The 22,125-nt window shown below is 45.7% G+C and overlaps 1 protein-coding gene across 3 annotated transcripts; it reads right to left on the minus strand.

Moving 5' to 3' along the window:
* Positions 1-33: 33 nt before the first annotated feature.
* BCL7B (BAF chromatin remodeling complex subunit BCL7B) lies at positions 34-17,886 on the minus strand. 3 transcript variants are annotated; one of them, XM_086374529.1, is made up of 7 exons: positions 17,677-17,886; positions 14,513-14,588; positions 4,865-4,960; positions 4,549-4,645; positions 2,200-2,370; positions 1,346-1,425; positions 34-1,100 (listed from the first exon to the last, which is right to left on the minus strand). In XM_086374529.1, exons 1-7 carry the CDS (start codon positions 17,766-17,768, stop codon positions 1,008-1,010), a joined length of 705 nt encoding a protein of 234 aa, XP_086230655.1. In that variant the 5' UTR covers positions 17,769-17,886; the 3' UTR covers positions 34-1,007. The 3 variants fall into 3 exon arrangements, with proteins under 3 accessions (XP_086230655.1, XP_086230653.1, XP_086230654.1); XM_086374527.1 differs by lacking the exon at positions 4,865-4,960; XM_086374528.1 differs by lacking the exons at positions 4,865-4,960; positions 17,677-17,886 and adding an exon at positions 17,242-17,494.
* Between the last annotated feature and the right edge of the window lie 4,239 nt (positions 17,887-22,125).

A 22,125-nucleotide genomic window follows, 5' to 3' on the forward strand; every position in this document is an offset into this window, starting at 1 on the left:
CCTCAAGAATGACACACTCAGCTGCCAACAAGACATATTTCAAATAGTTTAATTTTAAAAATATTCTATTCAGTGCTAAAATATGTCTTCACTCACCGTTGTCCATTTCCATTTTCTTAAACTTTTTTGAAACAAAAAATAAAATCACAAGGTTCGATGAAACATGCAGATTTCGAAGAAAAGGGAACTTTCTAGGAAGTCTGGGCTGAAGGAGTACTGTGGGGATGAGTACTGTCAGAACCTCAAATTCTCGCTGGGGCAGAGTCTGCGGCAGGAGAGCTGGGGACCATGGCAGGAGGCAGGGGGATACTGGAATGAAATGTCCAGGTGGAAACAGCTGCGAGTATGTGCGTGTTTGTGTGTGTTGGGGGAAGAGGGTGGCTACAGTGGGGGGACAAAGGACTGTCAGCAGCCAGAGAGCCCACGAGAGGCAGGACGGCCTCAGGAATGGGTCCAAGTGCCAGGATAGCATGAAGTCTAGGTGGGACTTTTCTGCCGTCGTGTGGAGTTAAGCCCTTCCCTTCCCTCCAGAGTCCACTCAGGCATTCTCCAACAGCAGCCTACAGGGTCCCTAGCCCTATGGGCAAGTCCATGAATCTACAGTCTCCGTTCAAGTTCAAGTAAGCCCTCGGCACGCTCTTCTCTGGAGGGTGCCTTCCCCCTCTCTTTCCTCTTGCAGAAGCACCAGCAGCTCAGTCCAGAGGCTGTGGAGCAGAGACTGCTACTGGAGGTGACAGATGATCCTGAAGCGGCTGAGGCGCCAGCCTCCTTGGGGTGCAAAGAGGACAGGAGTGCTCCTCTTCTCAGGACCAGGCAGACAAAGGTGCCAGGGACAGGAAGATGATGCTACGACCCCAGGTCCCGCGTCCGCCTTCCAGCCCAGAAGGCTGTGAGGTGCAGGCTCTGGACCCCGGTGCTCGCCCTTACCCCAGCAACACAGCACAGCCAGAACCAGAATGCAATAAATAGAGGCATGGGGCCTGGAGGTGAAGGGCGCCAGGGTGGTGCTAGCTTTCCGACGCTGTCTGCGGCACTGCAGGCTGGTCCATACAGAAGCGTTTCAGGGGAGGGGCACTTGAGTCTTCCTCTTCCTCAGCAATCTAGACGCAGCCAGAGCATGGAATGACAAGGCATCCCTCTGAAGCAGACCTCCCCTTCCACCCTAATCACAACCCCGACTGTCTCACAGATCACAGGACCTCTTCTCTACCTCCTAACCTTCTAACCAGCATCCCTTGCTGCCTCCCAACCCCCACTACATCCCTCCCATGCTAGAGAGCCAGTGAACATCAACAGAGCCCTGATATTTTCCTTAGAAACTATGAAAACCAAAGCACCTCCTTACCTGTGTCTCTAAAGGAACTGGTTCTTCCTTCGTGAGGGTCGGAGGTTCATCAGCAACTTCTGAGGCAGGCAGGGAGGGCTCTGAAAAAGCAAGTTCAGTGTAACGCAGGGCCTGCTGGGACAGGAGACCCCCCCAGGTTGGGGGAGTGTTCCTGAGAGGCGCCTTGGTGAAGGGGTATCCACTGGTTATAGAATCAACATACGTTCTAAGAAGAAATTTGCAGAATCCAGTACAGAGGGCACTAACTCCGAAGTTAGAAGGAATGAAACAAATCAGGCAGTTCCACCAGCTGTGGGATCGTGGCCAAGCAACTGAACTTTTTAAGACAACTTCCTCATGGATAAACGAAGACAACAGTTGCTATTCCATGAGGTTTTTGAAAGGAGAATCATGTTTGCTGTTTTAGTCACTAAGTTGTGTCCAAATCTTTTGTGACCCCATGGACTGTAGCCTACCAGGCTCCTCTATGGGATTTCCCAGCAAGAATACTGGAGTGGGTTGCCATTTCCTTCTCTAGGGGATCTTCCCAACCTAGGGATCGAACCCGGATCTCTTGCACTGCAGGCAGATTCTTTATTGCTGAGCCACCAGGGAAACCCAAGACTCATACCAGGCCTCAAATATGAAAAGTGCCTTCCTTGAGGAGAGCCTGGCACTCAATCGTGTTGCTGTTTCTTTCCATCATTCTGTGAAAGGGGAAAATACAACCATTTCCCAAAAGAGCCTCAAACAACGGACAAACAGCTTGAAGCTGCCAGCTCTGAGGCACCGTCTCTAACCAGTGACTCCTAAGAAAATCAAAAGCAAGAGCATGGCCCCTCCAAGACACACATCCTGGGCCAGGGAAGACTCACCTTCAAGGATCTCTTGGCCCAGCGTGGGGGGCTGGGAGTCGTCTGTGCGGAAGTCAGAGGTGTGCGCAGGGCTCAGGGACTCGCTCTGCTGGGGGCTGGGGCTCGAGTTGGTGCTGCTGTCCACCTTGAGCTGATAGACATCAGACACAGAACTCTGGTTGCTGTTTTCATCTGAAAATCAAACATGACAAAGGCAATGGCTGAGGCCGGTCACGCTCGAGGGGGACTCAGTACAGAGCCAAGGGCCTGGGGTCTCTGCAGACAGCGTGGACACAGCTGGGCACATACCGATCACAGCTGCAAACAGCCCCTGAACCAAGGGCAGACATTCCCAGGGCTTCTGCACATCGCAAATTACCAACAGAATCTAAATTGACCAATTTAAGTACATGTTATTTTATGACATATATTCTAAGCACCACCGGATGAAGCCAGAATCTTTAAGTTTATGCAACATTTATATGTCAAGGAGGTTAATATACGCATATGAGTCCCTTCTTTAGTATCCACTAATTATAGCTGGGACCTGGTATTTTCTCACAATCCAGTCAATGGAGGGACGTGGCTCTGCCTCTGAACCTTTCTCACAAGAGGTGTAGAAAATGACAGTCTGTCTGCCATTCTCAACTATCTGAAGGAGGGTGACAGGGTCTGGAGGTGGTCAGCTCAGGCCTTGCACCTGCCCAGGCTCTGCCTCACTGCCTCATGGACCACTGGATCCCACCTGGGAAGCGCTGTTGAAGGCTTAAAGTCACCACCTAACTTAAAAACTGACTCAACAATTCCTTCCTCTCCCCAACCTCCAGCAGCCAGTCACCAAATCGGACCTGTCCTACTGCTCTGATGCCACGTGTGTCCACTCCTTCCTCCCCACTGCCTCAGCTCAGGCCTGGCCTCTGGCAACAGCCATCCAGCTGCCCTCCCTTGGGTCTCAGCCTCCCCGCCGCAGACCTCACACCACTGCCAGGGTGAACTTTCTAAACCCTTCTGTGGTTCCTGCTGCCCACTAGAGGGCCCTATCACATCCTAAACACTGCTCTCGAATCTCCAGGTTCATTGCCTGCCGTTCTCCATACGTATCCTTGGCTCCAGCCAGGTCGGACCCAAACCTAAGAGCAGCTACCAGCACCGTGTCTGGTATGACGTGCTCCTTCCCATCTTCCTGAAAAGCCCCGATGCCTGCCAACCGGCAGCTCAGGCATCCTCTCCTCTGCAGAGCCCTGGGTCCCAGGCTCCCTTGGGTGGGCACGACCACCCCCTCTCAGGCTCCCGCCACTTGCTGTGCACACCTGCATTTACTATGTTACACAGTGGTCTCCCTCCGTTACACCCGGTGCAGGCAGGCTCTGTGGCTCACGGGTCCTTGAGTCTCCAGCACAGTACACAGGACCTGGCACCCAGCAGGAGCGCACTAAAGGTTCAGGGCATGAAAAGGGTGAGACGGTGGCCAAGCTGAAGAAGTGGAGCCTCCCATGTCTCCCGGAGCTTTATGCTGTGGAGACAGCTCACGCAGCTGGAGGACTGTCCCCCTGTAGTCTCTTCTGTACCATGCCAACCGTGGGGTAGGGGCGGTTAGGGCAGAGGGAAGGAGGGGATACCTGGCTGTTCCCAGTCTAGCTCCAAAGAGAAAACTGTAAGCCTTTTCTAGTCTTCATCCTGCAATGACCACTATCTTCTACACTAAAATGGAAGTAGCATTTTATTACACAAAATAATAGAGTTCTGTCACTTCTCAGCTTAGGTAGATACTTTTCTCCTCCAAGTATCAGTTGCCTTAAATCGGGACGATGGTAACTGCCTGGTTTATAACCCAGGCTGATGCAAATGTAAAAAGGAGACACTGCAGTGATAGTGTTCCTAAGCAGGAACTGCCACACAGGTAGAAAAGGTCGCGCTCTCAGTGCAGTGCTGACTCAGGCCGGACGTCTACCGAAGACTGGCTTAGGAGGCGGAGCTTGGCCTAACTGTAGACAGACAGACAGACGCCCCAGCCTGGGGGTGGAAGGGGGAGGCGCCCCTCTGAAGCGCTCTCATCAAATGCACAGTCTAAAGAACAGAGCTTCTGATCCAGAAAACCAGGACCTACCACCGGTCCTCACTTACGAGTGACTAACTTTAGACGTGGCGCCTCGCCTCCCTGAGCCTCAGGTTCCTTAACTGGAAAGTGAGGAGACTCGTCTGTCCTGCAGGGTTACTGTGAAGTCGAAATGCAAAGACTTCTGTCAGGTGCCCAGCAAGACACCAGCAAAACCGTGGGCACTGAAATGACACAGAGGCTAGTCTTCGGATTACTGATGGGTCATCTAAATATTCATTTTCCTGCAAGAAAGACATGAGGATGCAACTCACCCTGGAATTCAAGAAGGAGAGAGGAATTGGCTGAGGCATCAGAGGGAAAGCCATTAGGTTCCCGGGCTGTGGAACTGTTCGATTTTGACTTTTCTTTCTAGAAAAGGAAAAAAAGAGGAATATGACAGAGCCAAGCAGAAGACTCACAGAAAGAGAGAAAGAAGGTGCTGAGACACCACAGAGGTCTGGATTAGGAACATGAGGAACAACGGGGGTTTTAAGACCCAAGGAATAACAGGATCTGGACAAGGTGTCCCCGGGCCTCAGTGGCTCTATCAGTAAAATGGACCCTTCCAGCGCTAATCTCATGACTCACAAGAAAAAGGCAGCTATATATATCTGCTTCCACTGGAGTTCTCTGTGGGACCCTCCTGCTTTCTGCCCTGATCAGAATGCTCTGCTCGATCCTTCCCTACATGGGTGAGAATTACAAAATACTCATTTGAGCAAAGATCCGTTTCAGGAGCACAGCTAGGGGTAAAAAGTGAAAGAAGAAAGGCCCTTTGACTGGACAAAGGAAGGAGTCACTTTATATGTGATGTGAGCAGGGACAGGACAAGGGGCCCCTCCAAGCTCTACTCCTGACCAACCCACCCCATCCACTTGGAGTGACCTCCCATGTCCACCTCTGCCTTCAGGCGGGATGCAAGTCACATGGGTGGGGGAACCACAGTGGAAGGTAAGCACTAGCTTGCAACACACCAGCCCACAGGAAAGGCAATCACCAACCCAAGCATTTGCAAATGAGAGCATCCTCACAGCTGGAATTTCAAATCTGGACAATCCCAAACTTACTAACCCATACTTCACATACTTGTCACTTTATCGTACACGCATTGTACTAGTAACACAGCTTAGTTTTTGTGAATACTCTCAATCGTAACTCGGCAATAAGTCAACTGTACATATATATGTATGTAGTCCTTCCCTTCTGTTTTATATGCAGACATAATTTTAGCGCAATTACACTTTACCATTTAACTACAGAGGCTACCTAAACATGATTTTTACTGGCTGCATAATATTCCCGGTATCATACTCACTCAATCACTACTCAACTAGTGGACATTTAGCTTTACCTTATTTAGGACTGTGTTTGTTTAGTACTAGTAGAAATAAATCTACAATGCTTAACTTTTATTTTTCCTGGATTATTGGCGAAATTCACACCAAAAAAAAAAAATTCTTCTAGATCAGAAAGTATAAACATATTTCTCTTAAAATACCCTGTGCCTCCCTACTCTCTACTAGAAGGCTGGCAATACATTTGGAGTATGAGCGTCACAGCACCCATGCCAACTTTTGGTCTTACTGTTATTTTTCCCTGATCTCTCCTTAGTTCAACGACTCTGTGCTCAGATTCTGTGCTCACGTAAAATATGCATTCACTGTAAGAAATTCTGAAAATACAGGAAAAGAGATGAAAATCACCTGCACAACCAGAGATGCCCGAACATAATTGTATCGAAATGGACCATGATTCAATCTTATAACTTGCTCCCCACCCCAACTCATCATATTAAAAACATTTTTCTATGCCACTGAGTAGTCTTTCAGACCATCTTTTAAAAGGGTAACAAAGCTGTACAATATACAGGTGCACAATAACTTAATTCTTTACAGCTAAGATCTTCATTTTGCTTGCAATTTTTAAATACCACGAACAATACTGGAATACTCAACACTGCAGATGTACCTTGTACACATCACGATTACGTCCTGAGGATAAATGTCTAGAGGTAAAACTTCTAGATCAAAGGCGTAAATATTCTGAAGGCTCCCACACACACACACTCTCAGCTTTACTGAGGTATAACTGACAAATAAAACTGTACAATGTTTAAAGTATATCCTGGGGTAATTTGATATGTGTATATATTGTGAAAGGATTCCCAACATCTGGTTAATTAAGCTTTTTAAGTATACATATACGATCAACCTGTAGAAAGTTTGTCCCAGTTAATTCTCCCATCAGCAGTGTCCCACTCCCTTACATCCTTCACGTATTCTTCTCTACCAATTTGATCATTTTCGATTTTTCCTAACCTAACAGGTCTATGCTAGTACCTTTGAAGCTGGCACACTACCACAAACCAGTGGAAGGTAGATAAACCAATGGACCTCAGGGTCCAGCTCAGAAACCAATACAAACACTGTGAGAAGTCCTTCGGAGAGACAAAGGGAGCTAGGTCCTGGACAAGCAGAACCTGAAATAGCAAAGGGGGATGTCCCCCAGGTCCAGTGGTTAAGATTCTGCACTTCCTATGCAGGAGGGGCAAATCTGATCCCTGGTTGAAGAAGTGAGATCCCACATGGCACAAGTGGAAAAAAAAAGAAATAGGAAAGGGCCAGGGGCTTCCGTTTGAGCAATGGGGAAGGGGGCGTCGGCACAAGAGATCGAGCAGCCTGACCTGTGGCCTGTATGGTACTGGCATCACCAGAGCCAAGGGTAGATGAAAAACAAAGGGTGGCCCCAGAGCCCCTCTAACTTTCACCCACCGGCTTCCATGGACTTGGCAAGGATGGCTGCTCGCAGATAAAGGCAGCATGTGGAGACTGGTACTAGAGAGCTCCCTGGGAGACAGCGGAAGATGAGAGAGGGGCAAAGGGAAAGGCTGAACCCTGAGGCTAATCCCATCCCCTCAGCTATTTAGAGGAGAAAGCATGGAGCTTAGGCTCACGTTCTCCCCTCGGTTACATGCTTCTAGCCAACACAGCTCAAAGTCGAAAGGAAAAGATGAGTGCACAGAGAAAACTAACCAGACACTGGAGGAAAACAGACCCATGAAAGAATTAACAGAGCAAGCTATGCCAGGGAAAGTGCACTAACAGGACAGAAGAACTTAAATAGAATATGGCAACTCTCCTCAGAAAGACAAGGATGACACGGGAAAGTCGTTCTGAACCACTGCCAAGGATATTTGGTATGAGCAATGAAATTGTTCAAAGTAAAAATTAGGTGAATGAGTTTATAAGCAGAAATAGATAAGAGCTGAAGAAAAGATTAGTGAGCAAAAACTAGATGAAGAAGTCAGAATATACAAAGAAAGGATAAAGAGATGAAACAAACTAAAAGTTAAGAAATAAAGCTAGATGTCAACATTACAGGATATTCCATTTAGGGAGTCCCCCGGTGGCCCAGTGGTTAGTCTTTCAGGGGCCCAGTGCTTTGACCAGGGTTCAGTCCCTGGCCAGGGAACTGAGATCCCACAAGCCACACGGTGTGGCCAAAAAAAGATGAAATTCCATTCAAAACAAAGGACAGGGTAGGGACGAAAGGGTGGGGGGCAGGGGGCGATGGAGACCAGAGGTTCAGAGGAAAAATACAGAATTTTATAAGCTTTATACATTGATATGGAAAATTAGTGTAAGTCTTATTAGGTTGGAAGTTGCCAATAAAAAGATTAAAAATAGAACGCAGAACTTCCAGATCAGCAGAAGAAAATCTGTCTAGTCATCATGAGGTGAAGAGAAAAAAAGAAAAGCAAAGTGTATTATGACTGAAATCCTTGTCCATAAAAATAGAATTTTTAGGTGGTCACACTTTCCCAGCCTTTCTGGTGCCTAGACATGCCACAGTTATTATGAACACTTAGTATATACATCTTGAGGAGACTTCTGGAAAACTCCTTAAATTCATGAAAACACTATATGCCAACCCTTCCACTCTCTTACTGCCCTGAACTTGAATATGCTGAATGATGACTAGAGCTCGAACTTGGAATATAAGGTCAAACACGAACAGAGGAATGGGGAATTATTTAATGGGTACAGAGTTTTTTACCTCTGCAAGACGAAGAGTTTCAGAGATGGGTTATACAAGGTGAATGCACTCAACACTGCTGAACTGTCCACGCTGCAGAGGTTAAGACGGTAAACTTCACGACATGTAATCTTACCCCAGCAGAAACAACGTAAAATGAGTAAGGCCACTACTCCCTTAGAAGTAAACTAAAAAGAAACGGAGAGAGGGTGCCGGAAACCTGGGTCCCTGGGGACTCTTAGAACAAAATTACCACACCAGTCCGGGACTGCATACTTCTGTTTCTCTAAGAACAAAATAACGGCTTTAAACCACTGCTATTTTGAGTTTTCCCTCACGCACAGCTAAACCTAATCCTAATATGCCCAATAAGCAGAAAAATGTAAAACGGGGAAAAACAGTATTACAAGACATACCAGGCAAATACAAATCAAAAGAAGATGGGATATAAAGTGTAGTATCAGATAAAACAGAATGTGAGGTGAGAAAGAGACAAAGAAGGATATTACATACTGGTAAAAAGAGGAACAGGTCAAGATGACGTAAGAATCATAGACATACATGGATCAAAAATAGCGCTTCAAAGTACAAAGGATAACTGACTCATAGACCATGAAAGATACGAAGAGCTGACTCATTTGAAAAGACCCTGATGCTGGGAGAAATTGAGGGCAGCAAAAGGGGACGACAGATGAGATGGTTGGACGGCATCACCGACTCAATGGACATGGGTTTGGGTGGACTCTGCGAGTTGGTGATGGACAGGGAGGCCTGGCGTGCTGTGGTTCACAGGGTCGCAGAGTCGGACATGACTGAGCGACTGAACTGCACTGAGACCATGAAGAAGCAAACAAACCAACAATTTCACACACTCTTTTCAGAAACATACAGAGCAAACCATACAAAGATGGGCAAAGATACAGAAGATTTGGATAACATAACAAATCCTTCAATTGTTTAATTTCATATCGAGAGTATATATCTGTTTTAATTATAAGTGAACTGTCCACAATTCAATTACAGATCAGATCACAAAAAAAGTCCCAGTAATGCCAAAGAACAAATACCCTACCAATTCCATACAATCAGAGCACCAATTTTAAAAGGACAGCTTTCAAAAACCTCACACATCTGAAAACTAAATATCATTCTATTAAATAACCTTTGAGTTAAAGAGGAAACCAAAGAGAAACCTATGAAAATCTTACAGCTAAATGACACCATCATGATATCCTGACACTCATGTATGTCCAAATCTGTGGGAGATAACTACAGAAGTGAAATGGACTGCAAAAAAAAAAGCAAAGAAAAACAGGAAAAAGAGTGCTAAGTGTTCAACCCAAGAAGTGGAAAAAACAGAATAAAACAAAAAAAGGAAAATAACAAGGGCAAAAATTAATCAAATAGAAAAAAAAGCAAAATGAAAGAAAGATGAACAAAAATTACACGATGATTCTTTTAATAAAGGTTTTAGGACCATGTTACATGGGAAAAACAAACAACAAATGTGAAAAAGACAAAATAACTACCAAGAGGCTTTAAAGTACAAAAGGACATTATAAATGACTACACAGCAGCACAACTGAAAACCGATCAGTGCTCGGCAGCAGGGCACTGCTGGCCTTCTGGACAGGCTGACTAATTCTTCACTGCATAGGACTGACTCGTGTGTTGCCAAAAGCTTAGCATGGCTGGCCAACCAAACAGTGCCTTGCCTCATTTCTAAACACTCCTGGGGAAGTGGGTAAGGGTGAAGACTCAGCACTGTCCCCCATTAAAGAAACAATCCCCTACTTGAAATGGAAACATTTTTTGCAAAGACACAAAACAGCAAAATAAGTACAGAAAAAAGGAAAACCTAAATACATCAATCACCACGAGAGCCACTGTAATGATAATCAACACCTCTCCCGCCACCAAAGACCCAGAAAGTACTAAGGTAGGGCCTTCATTTTATGCAAGTTGTTCTAGAAATCAAAAGAGGGGAAACTAACCTAATTTGTTTCAGGATGCTGGTGTAAACAAGGTAAAGATAGCATAAGAAAAGAAAATTACAGACCAATTTACAAACCAGATGCAAATACCTCAATTATTTGTGAACTGAATGTAATATTATGAGAAAAAAAAGAAGAAAGGCATGTCCAAGTAGAATTTGTCTTAAGAATGCAATGGTTCAAACATCAGAAATTCATCATTTTAATAGATTAAAGGACGAAAGTCCCATGAACACTTAAGTAAACACAGGAAAAGCAGCTGGATTAAGTCCAAATTATCTATTCATAATTTTTAATAAGCCTCAGAAAACTAAAAAGAGGAGGGAATTTTTCATTCTGGTAAAGACTATCTTTCCAAAAACCTACAAGAGAGAAAACTCACCCTACATGAAGGCCACACTAAACGCATAGTAAATAAATCTAGCATACAAACATAACAACAAAAAAATGGAAAGCTCAAAAACAAAAGCATGTGAATACAGCACACAGGGATGACGTCACATACCAGTGGAGAAGGACAGATTATGGAGTGACCAGTATTAGGGGCAGTGGCTCATCACATGAAGGAAAATTAAAATTAGATTCTTATCTTCACCATTTTAAAAAAAAAAAAAAAACCTACACGGATTAAAGGTCTAAAAATGAAAGTTAAAATTAAAAAGCTAGCAGAAGATGCAGAAGTCCTCTATAACCAGGAAATGGAGAATAATTTTGAAACATCACCCTGGAAGTAAAAATCAGAAGGAAAAAGTTAACTTGACAGAAAAAAATTAAAGGCTATTACTGACAAAGTTATCATATGCGACATGTTAGACAAAGACAACTGCCATGTACAAAACTAATACGAGTTTCCTGTATCTATAACATAAAAGAATCAATGCAAATCAGAAAAGTAAAGACAGGAAGTCCAATATAAGAATAAGGAAAATTTAAGAAATCAGAGGGGAATTCCCTGGTGGTCCAGTGGTTAGTAGGACTCCAGGCTTTCACTGCTGAGGGCCTGAGTTTAATCCCTGGTTGGGGAACTAAGATCCCACAAAGCCACACAGCCATAAAAAAAAGAAAGAAAGAAGAAATCAGAGAAGAGGAAATCTAAATGTATAAAAAGGAAATCTGAAGAGATAAAATTATCAATCTCCCTAGTGTTCAGAGAAATATAGAGTAAACAAAGAGATACTACTTTACATCCACCAGACTAACAGGATTTAGGAATTAGGTGCTCAGTTCAGTTCAGTCGCTCAGTTGTGTCCGACTCTTTGCGACCACATGAATCGCAGCACGCCACGCTTCCCCGTCCATCACCAACTCCCAGAGTTCACTCAAACTCCCGTCCATCGAGTCGGTGATGCCATCCAGCCATCTCATCCTCTGTCGTCCCCTTCTCCTCTTGTCCCCAATCCCTCCCAGCATCAGAGTCTTTTCCAATGAGTCAACTCTTCGAATGAGGTGGCCAAAGTACTGGAGTTTCAGCTTCAGCATCATTCCTTCCAAAGAACACCCAGGACTGATCTCCTTTAGAATGGACTGGTTGGATCTCCTTGTAGTCCAAGGGACTCTCAAGAGTCTTCTCCAACACCACAGTTCAAAAGCATCAGTTCTTTGGCGCTCAGCTTTCTTCACAGTCCAACTCTCACATCCATACATGACCACTGGAAAAATCATAGCCTTGACTAGATGGACTTTTGTTGGTAAAGTAATGTCTCCGCTTTTGGATATGCTATCTAGGTTGGTCATAACTTTCCTTCCAAGGAGTAAGCGTCTTTTAATTTCATGGCTGCAATCACCATCTGCAGTGATTTTGGAACCCAAAAATTTAGGTGTTAGATGATACCAAATGTTGGTGAGGATGTGGGAAACAGGAGGTAACTATCCAGGGCAGCCATTCAGGAGAGAGATCTGGCCACATCGAGTAAAAACAATCAGGTATGGGACTTCCCTGGTGCTCCTGTGGCTTAGAATCCACACTCCTAATGCAGGGGGCCCTGGTTTCAATCCCTGATCCAGGAACTAGATCCTGCATGCTGCAATTAAGACCCAGCACAACCAAATAACTAACTAAATAAATATTTTTAAAAATCAATCATATATGGACAGCCAACAACAGAGCAATCTCACTCCTGGGCATCTAATCCAGAGAAAACCTCTCACAAGTCCTCAAGGAGAATGGATGAAGGCTGTTCACCACAGTCAACCAGGCTACCCAAGAAAGCTGGCAGCAAAACACACAGACCCGTATCTATACTTGAAACGCAACAAAGGTGGTTCTACAGAGCAAGAAGAAACGAACAGTCTCTTCAAGTGGGAGCACAAATGCATACCCACATGGAAAAATATGAAATTGGGCCCTGACTTCAAAATACACAAAAATCAACTCCAGGTATATTATAAATGGGAACAGAATAACAAGCTTGTACATTATATGGGAAAATATCTTTGTAACCTCAAAAAAGGAAAAGATTTAAGACATTTAAAAGCACTATCCAGAAAAGTACTTTATCTACATTAAAATTAAAAAAAACTTCTGCTAATCAAGCCTGCATAAACAGAGGGTGAAGACAAGCCATGGAATGGAACAAGGTACAGACAGTATTCAATCAATAAAGAATATGTGTCCACAACACAGAGAATCCCTACAAGTTGCAAGAAAGAGACCATAACCAAACAGACTTAAACTGGCACTGCCTAAAAGAGGAAATCCCAAAGGATGCTGAAAAAGTTCTCCATCTCATCAGTAATTACATCCTAAATCACCATATCAAAACCAAAATGAGCTATCTTAATACATCAAGTCCAACAATACCAACTGTTGATGAGGGTTAGGAGCCGTGAGAACTCTGGTATGTCTGCTGGGAATATACAATGGCACAATCACTTTGGCATTCCTGGTATACGTCAAAATACACATATCCTAAGACTTGGCAATTCTACTCCTAGGAATATATTCTAGGAAAACTCGCACACATGTTGACCCGTATACAAAATAAGAATGTTCACAGGAGCTTTGTTCCTGTTATCCCAAACTGGAGACAATCCAAATATCCATCTACAGGAAAATGGATATTAATAAATTATGGTACAGTACTCTAACAGAACTCCATACATCAAGGAAAAGGAACAAACAGCTCCAAAGACAACATGGATGATTCTACAAACATAACACTAGGCAAAAAAGTCAGACCCACAAAAATAGATACTTTGTGATGCTGTTTATATCAAGAAATGTGTAAACATACATGACTAAAGAAGTAGTAAGAAAAGCAAAAGGAGACTGATCTCCCCTGGAGGGGAGAAACAGGGATGATGGCAAGTTTCAGAGGCTGCTGGGGGAGTTAACAACATCTATCTTTTGACATGTGGTCTTTACAAGGGTATTAGCTTCATATTTTTTTCCCTGTATAGTACATTATGTTTTAGATACCTTTGTATGCATTTTATAGTTCAGATCTTTTAAAAACAATTAGAATAAAAAGAGGGGGAGAAATCTGGGAGTTTATCACTCAGGGAATGTATTGATAGATAAATGTGGTTACTGCACATAAGAGAATATAATGCAAGAGTAAAGATAATAATTTTATTTACAATTACAGAAACATGTTTGAGTTTTCACACAAAAAGACAAAAGAGGTTTACAGCACAATGCTATATATAGATGCAAAGTTTTGAAAATACAAATATGAAACAAAGCTGTGTATTTTTCAAGAATATACAGATGTACAAATAAAATCATGGAAGGGGAATTAGAAAGGCATATATACATACAAAACACATCTAATATGCTGCAGTGGGCAGCAAGAGTCCATAAACTTTTTCTTATGAGGCCAATAATAAATATCTTGGGCTCTGCAGGCCATTAGATGTTATGGCCTACTCAATGCTACCATTACAAGTCAAAAGCCACCACAAATAAGGAAACCAGCGGGCACAGGCGTGTTCAAATTAAACTATATGGACACCCAGGGAACAGGCCTGGGGTGTAGTTGGTCAAGCCCTGGAAAAGAGGAATGGGTTAAGAAAAGGGAATAACGGGGAGAAGGGGGAATCTAATAAAATGAGAGGCTTTGCATGGACCAATGACAGACGGGTCCCTGAAGTATTTTCAACTCAATTCTGGGGAAATATATCCCATAACAGCTAAGAGGCAATCAAAGAAAGAAAGAAAGAAAGAAGACGTTACCTTTTTGTTGTTTTGATTTTCTTCCACACTTACCTCCTTGCTGTCTGTCACAGGAACCCACTTAAATATCCTAAGGGACGTGTCACCCACAGTAACCCACTTCTTCTCCCTAAAACAAAGACACTTCTCAGAACCGATAAAATAAAACAGATTTTCTGATCAGAACTTGTGCTTTTCTACTTCTCACCAGATCATGTGGTCAACCTTAAATGCTTCATAAACTGTCAAATCCTACTTTGCTTTTCAAGGCAAAATCACCCTTTCCAGAAACACTTCACTATCGAATTCCTTTAGCCCCGAACCTTCCACCTGTCACCTCTGCTCACATGGTGTACCAAAACCATTTTTTTCCTCACAGACTACAGTAGTATGGAGTATGAGCACATTTTCAAACTCAGGTATCCATCTTGCATAACTTCTTCATCTCCCCAAAATTAATTCAATCCCACTGATTTTATAAAGTCCTATTATAAAATAGGATATATAAGGATAAAGGATATATAAGATAGTGTCCCTATCTTGGGAACTCATAGCAATGAAAGATAAGTAAAGAAATCATTGTAATATGTGAAGGCGGCAAGAAAGAAGGCTGAAAGACCAGGATATTCCATGGAAGGCAAAACTCCGTGAAACTCTGGGTACATCAGTTGCTCAGTGTGTCCGACTCTTTGTGACCCCCATGGACTGTAGCCCACTAGGCTCCTCCACCCATGGGATTCTCCAAGCAAGAATACTGGAATGGGTTGCCATTTCCTTCTCCAGGGGAATCTTCCCAACCCAGGGATCAAACCTCTGTCTCCCACATTGCAGGCGGACTCTTTTATCATCTGAGCCACCAGGGAAACTGGGTTGAAACACAATTCCAATAACCAAGGAACAGGATACGATGCTTTCAGCTAACAGAACTGAGCCTTACACTGGCTTTTGGAAGAGGTGAAGGCCAAGCGCCATGGAAAGATGGCTTTAAGATTTCATTTTACAGAAGAGGGTACTTTTGAGATAGGCCTTAAAAAAAATGAGTAGCTGTTCTCCCCTCCCCACACATACCTGGGGAGGGGAAGGCAAGTAACATTCTTGAATAAGGGTGCAGATTACGGATGGCCAGAGTTGGGGAGCCTGAAGTGTGACTTCTGAATGTTTCAAGTCCCAATGTGAGAACAGAAAAGCCAAAAAGTAACTGCTGTTACTGATGATGCTATTCAGCAAATGACATCACAAAAATATAGAGACTGTGATGTAACAGAAAGAAGAATGAACTAAAGACTTAGAAACTGGAATTAATTCCTGGACAAGCCACTCATTTATTCCTCATTTATTCAACAAGTATTGAATCTACAAGACCCTCTGCTAGGTCCTGAGCACACAGGGAACAAGATACACAGTCCTGACTCTCCCGAGCCTGCATTCCAATTGTAAACAGACACCACACAACTCATTTCAGTTAGAAACCTGATTATTAGATTTAACCACATCAAACTGCCATTTCTGCAGATAAAAAAGGCAAATATAGAGGTCTTATGGTTCAACCTAATGCCACTGTGGAAAGCTCCAAATAGGACAGGACCTGATTTAGACTGGGGCTCTTGAAAGGTTTCAGTGAGGAAGCAACTGCAGAGCAGAGCCAGGCACTAACTAGGCAAGTGGAAGGAGTGGGTAAAGGAAGGTTGCTGGGCGGAAGGAAAGGTAGTGTGGCTCCAACTGAAAGATGGCCAGCATCTTGCGAAAGAGGGCAGTTTGAGCCAGTCTAGTGAGGTATGAAGGATCATTTTTGGTCTTTATCCTAAGGACAAGAAGAGATCAATGAAGCATTATTTCCTAAGCAAAAGAGTGCTAAAAAATTCACACTTGAGAAAAATACAAAGTAACGAATGGATCAAGGAACTGGGCCAGTCCTGAAGCAGGCAGGCAGATCACAGGGAGCCGGGTACAGAGTTCTAGGTGAGACAGAGTTCCAAGTGACAGAAGATGCTTAACTGCCCTTGGCTGCAGGTGAGGAGAGAGATGGACAGAAGAGGAAGGGATGCCCAGTCCTAGGTTTCACAAAACCTAAAGCATTAGATTCGGAGGAGGAAGATCATTAACTATTTAACTAGTATTTGTGAGTCCTTAGAGATGAGGAACTTGGTCCTGTAGCAAAATGGACAAATAAACATGCAAATAAATAAAGTTCAAGGTAATGATGACCCTGTTTTCCAGGTGGCTCAGTGGTAAAGAACCCACCTGCCAAAGCAGGAGACACGGGTTCGATCCCTGGGTTGAGAAGATACCCTGGATAAGGAAATGGCAACCCACTCCAGTATTCTTGCCTGGAAAAACCCACGGACAGAGCAGCCTGGCGGGCTATATGGGGTCGCAAAGAATAGGACATTACTTAGCGACTAAAGAGTAACAACAATGACTCTAAAGGGAGCGGAGGGTGAAGGGCAGGAGGTCTTGGAGAAGGCTTCCTGGAGGGAGCTAACACCTACCCGGCTTTAAAGTTATTAGTAAAGTAAAAGTTATCGGTAGCAATCAGCTAGAGAAAAGTACTCAAGAAGTTGGCGCAAACACTGGAACTCCTGGTACAAAACAGGCGGTCAACCTGCGCCTGCAATGAACATGACAGGAGCCGTTTCCAAACAAGGGGGAGATCCTGACTCTTCTAACAGCTCCCAGGTCACCAAGAGAAAATGCCTATCCAGCTCGCGCGCGTGAGCCCATATTAGGAGAAAGACAGGAATTTTTATTCTAATGACTCCCTAGCCCCGTGGCAGGTGGCTTGCCTTAAAGTTCTCATCTAACCCAGACGCCTTAATACGCAGAGTGCTCAGTCTGGCCAACGGGAACCCCTCAGAGATTGTTGGTTAGTATACAGGACAGTTCAGAACGCAAAAGGTTCCTCAGGCATGCCCGCGCGGACCCGCAGCTAAACAAACCCCTCAGACCCGGCGTCGCCGGAAGCCGGCAGATCCCCGCCCGCGCCGCGCTGCCGGGGGAGCAGGTGGGCGGGCCCGCGGGCCGGGAAGCCCTCTGATTGGTCGTGGCCGGCGCGCCCTCTGACCTCACGCCGACGCGAGCGGCTCCCTCCTCCCGCCTTCTCCGCTCCCCCCTCCCCCAAGCGCCTGCCGGTGGGCTCCCACCCCGCCCGCCACTTCGCCGCTGCTCTGGACCTGGGCCGGCGGCCTCCCCCACCAGCACCCTTGGGCCTGGCCCCTCACCATTTCCGCACTTTCTCGATGGCTGCCATCACCTTCTTGATGTCATCCTTGGCCCGGCTGCGGGTCTCGGCCCGGACCGACCGGCCCGACATGGCGGCGGCGGGAACGGCGGGGGCCGGGGCACTGCTCCCAAGACACCGAGAATCGCGCGCCTCACGCGCCGCCGCCCGCCCGGCGCAGCAGCGTCACCGCAGCCGTCGCCCCCTCCGTGCGCGCGTGCGCGAGAAGTGCGCGCACCCGCCCTCCCTTTGGGGCTCGAGGCATCAGCGCGCCTGCGCGCTCCGCCCCAGGTGCCCCACCCTGGGCGTCCCACCCCACAGGCCCCACCCTGGGAATCTGAGAGTCCACTGGGCTCCCAAGCGGGCCAGGGTCTGCGGGCCAGCTGGCAGCACGTGTTATGTGCAGGGTGAGGTGCGAGGCGCTGCCAGTGGGGTCTCTGGCTCTTTCCCAGGACAACATCTTAATTTTCTGGCCAGGCTGCCACCATAATCTATATTTTATGGACTGACACCAATGTTACCGAGGTTCTACACTATCCTGTACTGCTATCCTGTTTGGGGCCCTCGCTCCCCAGATACACCAATGTGCTCCAACTATAGAGAATTTCACACCTTCAGTATGCCTTCCAACGTTTGCGCACCTCTGTTCTCACCTGGAATTCTCTTATCTCTTCTTGATGACCACTTACTCTTCCAACATTCAGTTAGAATTCCAACAAGACTTCCCCCTGAAATCCTGAGGTGCCACTTTGTCCATACTTGACACTCTACATCAATGTCTCATTTGATTCAGCAATCGTTGATTAAATGATGCCTGCACTGTGCAAGTTGGCATGCAAAGTGCTGAGGACAAAATTGGGTTTTGCTTTCAAAGAGCTTCCAGTTGAGCAGACCATGCAGACCAGAAAACAAGCATTTCAAATGCCATTTTATAAATGCTAGGTTAAAGGGAAGTACTGTACAAGGTGCTATGACAACCCTGATCTAGATGAAGAGTGTCCAGAGGCATCTGGGAAAAAAATGACCTTGAAGTTTAATTTTGAGAATACAGTAGATGCAATTGCTCTAAGTCCTCACTGTGTCCACAGACGCTGTAGATGCTCAATAGATGTTTGGGTGAATATTCAGTCTTCATTGCAGCTCCCTGTCTTCCCCTGTCATCCCAGGCATTCATGCTTTCGGTATGCAGAGAGGGCCCTGAAGCAACCACTTCAAGAAACAGAAAGGAAGCAGCTGACAGTTTGCAGTGCTTGGTAGTGGCCACTTCTTTGACCTCTAGAGAAACTTCCTTCTGTGTACCCAGAGAACTGTCTCACTAACCCCGAACTTGACATAGTGTCTATGACTGTTCCCCCTCTGTCATCCACCAATATCATGGCTCAATAAGCACATATCATCTTGCTGATGAGGAGCCCAGGAATAGTGTCTGCCCATCTGAGGAATGAAAGAGCTGAACTAGTATGTGGAGGGAAGGATGGGTCTGCTAATAGTGGGATCAAAGGTGGCACGTTTCTCAAAGCCATTGATTAAAAAAACCGAACCAAAGAGCTATCTTGAGTATCTGCTACATGCCCTACAGCGGTGGACACTGTGGGTGACGCAAGGATGAGAAAAACACACTCCCTGCCTTTTAGGTGAGGATAAGGAAAGCAACAGGAAAAGAAAACTCAAGGCAGAGCATGCTAAGTGTTGTGACAGAGGCCAGCTCTCTAGAATTCTCTGGTTCTCTTCTTAGGGCCCCCTGGTCTAGGCACACAGCCCCAGGAAGTTCTCTCTCACCCTGTCCAAGTCCTGGCCAGCTCCCCCTCTGAGGTTTCTCGTCTATAGCTTCTCTGCTCCACAGCCCACTGCTCCTCCCAGCAGCATTGGCCTCCTGCGCCCCTCTCTCCTCCAGCCCATCCTGTCAGTCGCCACCTTCCTCGGGCCTTCCCCACTGTGAAGACCCAGCGATTCTCCTGATTCCCGCTCACATCTGTCCACCTAGCCCTACATTCCCCACCTACCTCCCATCGAAGCTCTGTGTAAGAGAGTGGTCAAAATGAGCAACTGCCAACTATTCCCCGAAGCCTGCACAAATGCCCTCTGTTGACATACTTCTCTTTAAAAAAGTCTCCCCTTAGGACTTCCCTGGCAGTCCAGTGGTTAAGACTGAGTTTCCAATGCAGGGGATGTGGGTCCGATCACTGGTTGGGGAACTAAGATCCCTCATGCCATGTGGAGTGGCCATTAAAAAAAGAAAGAAAAATTCTGATACATACCTGGCTGAATGTTCAGGAACTCACAATAAAATACTGTTTTTCATTTCTGATGTGTTAAGAAGAGTTTAGCTTAGTGAACTTGAAACTGCAGGGAAAAGATGAAGTGTGGTCAACAGAATGATTAACAGTGTCAGATGTGGGCAAGACGACTCCTCCAGAGGGACCCATCCTGGCCCTGCCCTGCCATGCCCCTTCCACGAGGCACAGTTGAAAGACCAGGGAGATGTGACCACCTGGTGCAAACGGCTGCCATCCCATCCACCAGACCCTGGACTCCTTGTCCAAACAGATGCAAGCCTGATTCAAGGGCTTGTACGAGCCTTTCCCCTGGGTCCATCCTCACAGAGGTGGCACTGCCACGGCGCACAACCTGAGGCCTGAGTGGTTGTTGGCCAAGGGGCGGGTGTTTGTCTCGCAGGGATATGATGGCATATGAGGTGTGGGCTGGGGTGTTCCTCGAAATGTGGAAAAGAACCCGGTGGGAAAAGGAGAGCAGCCTTGATCATGGGACGGCCACCTCTGCCAACACACTGCGGCACAGACCTGAGTCTGAGAGTTCTAAATTTGAGCGTGGCCTTTCAGGATGCTGCATCAAGGTAGGAGGGCAGCACATACTGGAGCTCACCTTACTTTATAACAGGTAGTAACACTTGGACAGCATGTGGCTCTCCATCTGTATTCTTGTCTCTGGCTGTACACACGTTGGTTAAAGGAATGTATTTTATTGTGTGAATGTATTTATTGTGAGTTCCTGCTAAAGCGCTTCAGTCGTGTCCGACTCTGTGCAACCCCATAGATGGCAGCCCACCAGGCTCCCCCGTCCCTGGGATCCTCCAGGCAAGAACACTGGAGTGGGTTGCCATTTCCTTCTCCTATGCATGAAAGTGAAAAGCGAAAGTGAAGTTGCTCAGTCGTGTCCGACTCTTCGAGACCCCATGGACTGCAGCCTACCAGGCTCCTCCGTCCATGGGATTTTCCAGGCAACAGTACTGGAGTGGGGTACCATCACCTTCTCTGTGTGAGTTCCTAGATAGGCCTAAACGCAAAGATCTGGGCAAGCCTTTTATTGGTTATGTGTGTTGGGCAATTAGACTCCCTAATAATGCTGATGTCAAGGCTCTCTCCGTTGCAAGAGTATCCCAATTCAAATTGACAATCATACACAGGACTTTCTTGGCTCTTAGTAACTTGGTGTCCAGTGGTGGCAACCTCAGGTGTGTCTGGATCCAGCAGCTGAAACAAGCATCCTCAGCCTGCAGTCTCTTTGGCTGCTTTCCTGTTGGCTTCATTCTTGGGCAGGACTACACAGTTAACAACTTTACATTCTACTTACTAAGCAATTCTAGCAGAAAACTAAACATATTTTCACTTTTTTCTAAAGTCCAGCAAAGTCCAGGAGTTTGCTGATTGGTTATATGCCTACCATCCTTGCCTGGAGAATTTCATGGAGAGGAGCCTGGCGTGCTGCAGTCCATGGGGTCACAAAGAGTTGGACATGACTGAGCGACTAACACTTTCACCTTTCATGGAGGGTCAAGGCCTATCCTCTAAAAATTGTAAAGATTCGGGGAGGTGGTAGTTCACCAGGTAAACATTAAGATAGGGTTGTTTCCTGAGGCAGAAACAATAGTGAGATGGTAGGGATTGAAGGCTTAGCACTGAATGTGGGCCACTATTAACGTGAACAAGAAAATGCAAACACACTCAGACTGTGTCTGCTGAACAGAGAGCAGCTAGAGAGCACACTCTCCTACTGCCCTGAACTCTGGGATCAGAATTGGAAGCTTGAAGCAAGCAAGCTTCACACAGTCACAGTCTCACAAGGCGTCCCCAGGTTTGTGTTTATGAATCATGCTTTCAGTGTCTACGGCTAATTCTGCAGTGCCAACCTGTGTCATCAGTGGGTCTCAGTCTCAAGAGCTGTGTGCTGAAACCAAGTCATGCTCACCTGGAAGACTCCCATTTCTGGAATTTTGTAGAGAACATGAATCCCAAATCACTAAGTTTCTAGACACATGGCCAATTGGGGGCACTGCTGGGTCTATAGCATACCATCACTGATAACTCAACACAACAGTGTGTGTTTCCTACTTACCTGCTGTAATCTCCAATTATAAAACATCTTTTAAAGACAAGTCTTATTACCTTAATTGAAATTGATGAAGACTATCAACAGACCTTCAGATGTGCAC

The sequence above is a fragment of the Bos grunniens genome, chromosome 25 (assembly GCF_055505025.1).
Source record: "Bos grunniens cultivar Pamir isolate PY7600 chromosome 25, Bosgru_T2T1.0, whole genome shotgun sequence".
Classification (NCBI taxonomy): domain Eukaryota; kingdom Metazoa; phylum Chordata; class Mammalia; order Artiodactyla; family Bovidae; genus Bos; species Bos grunniens.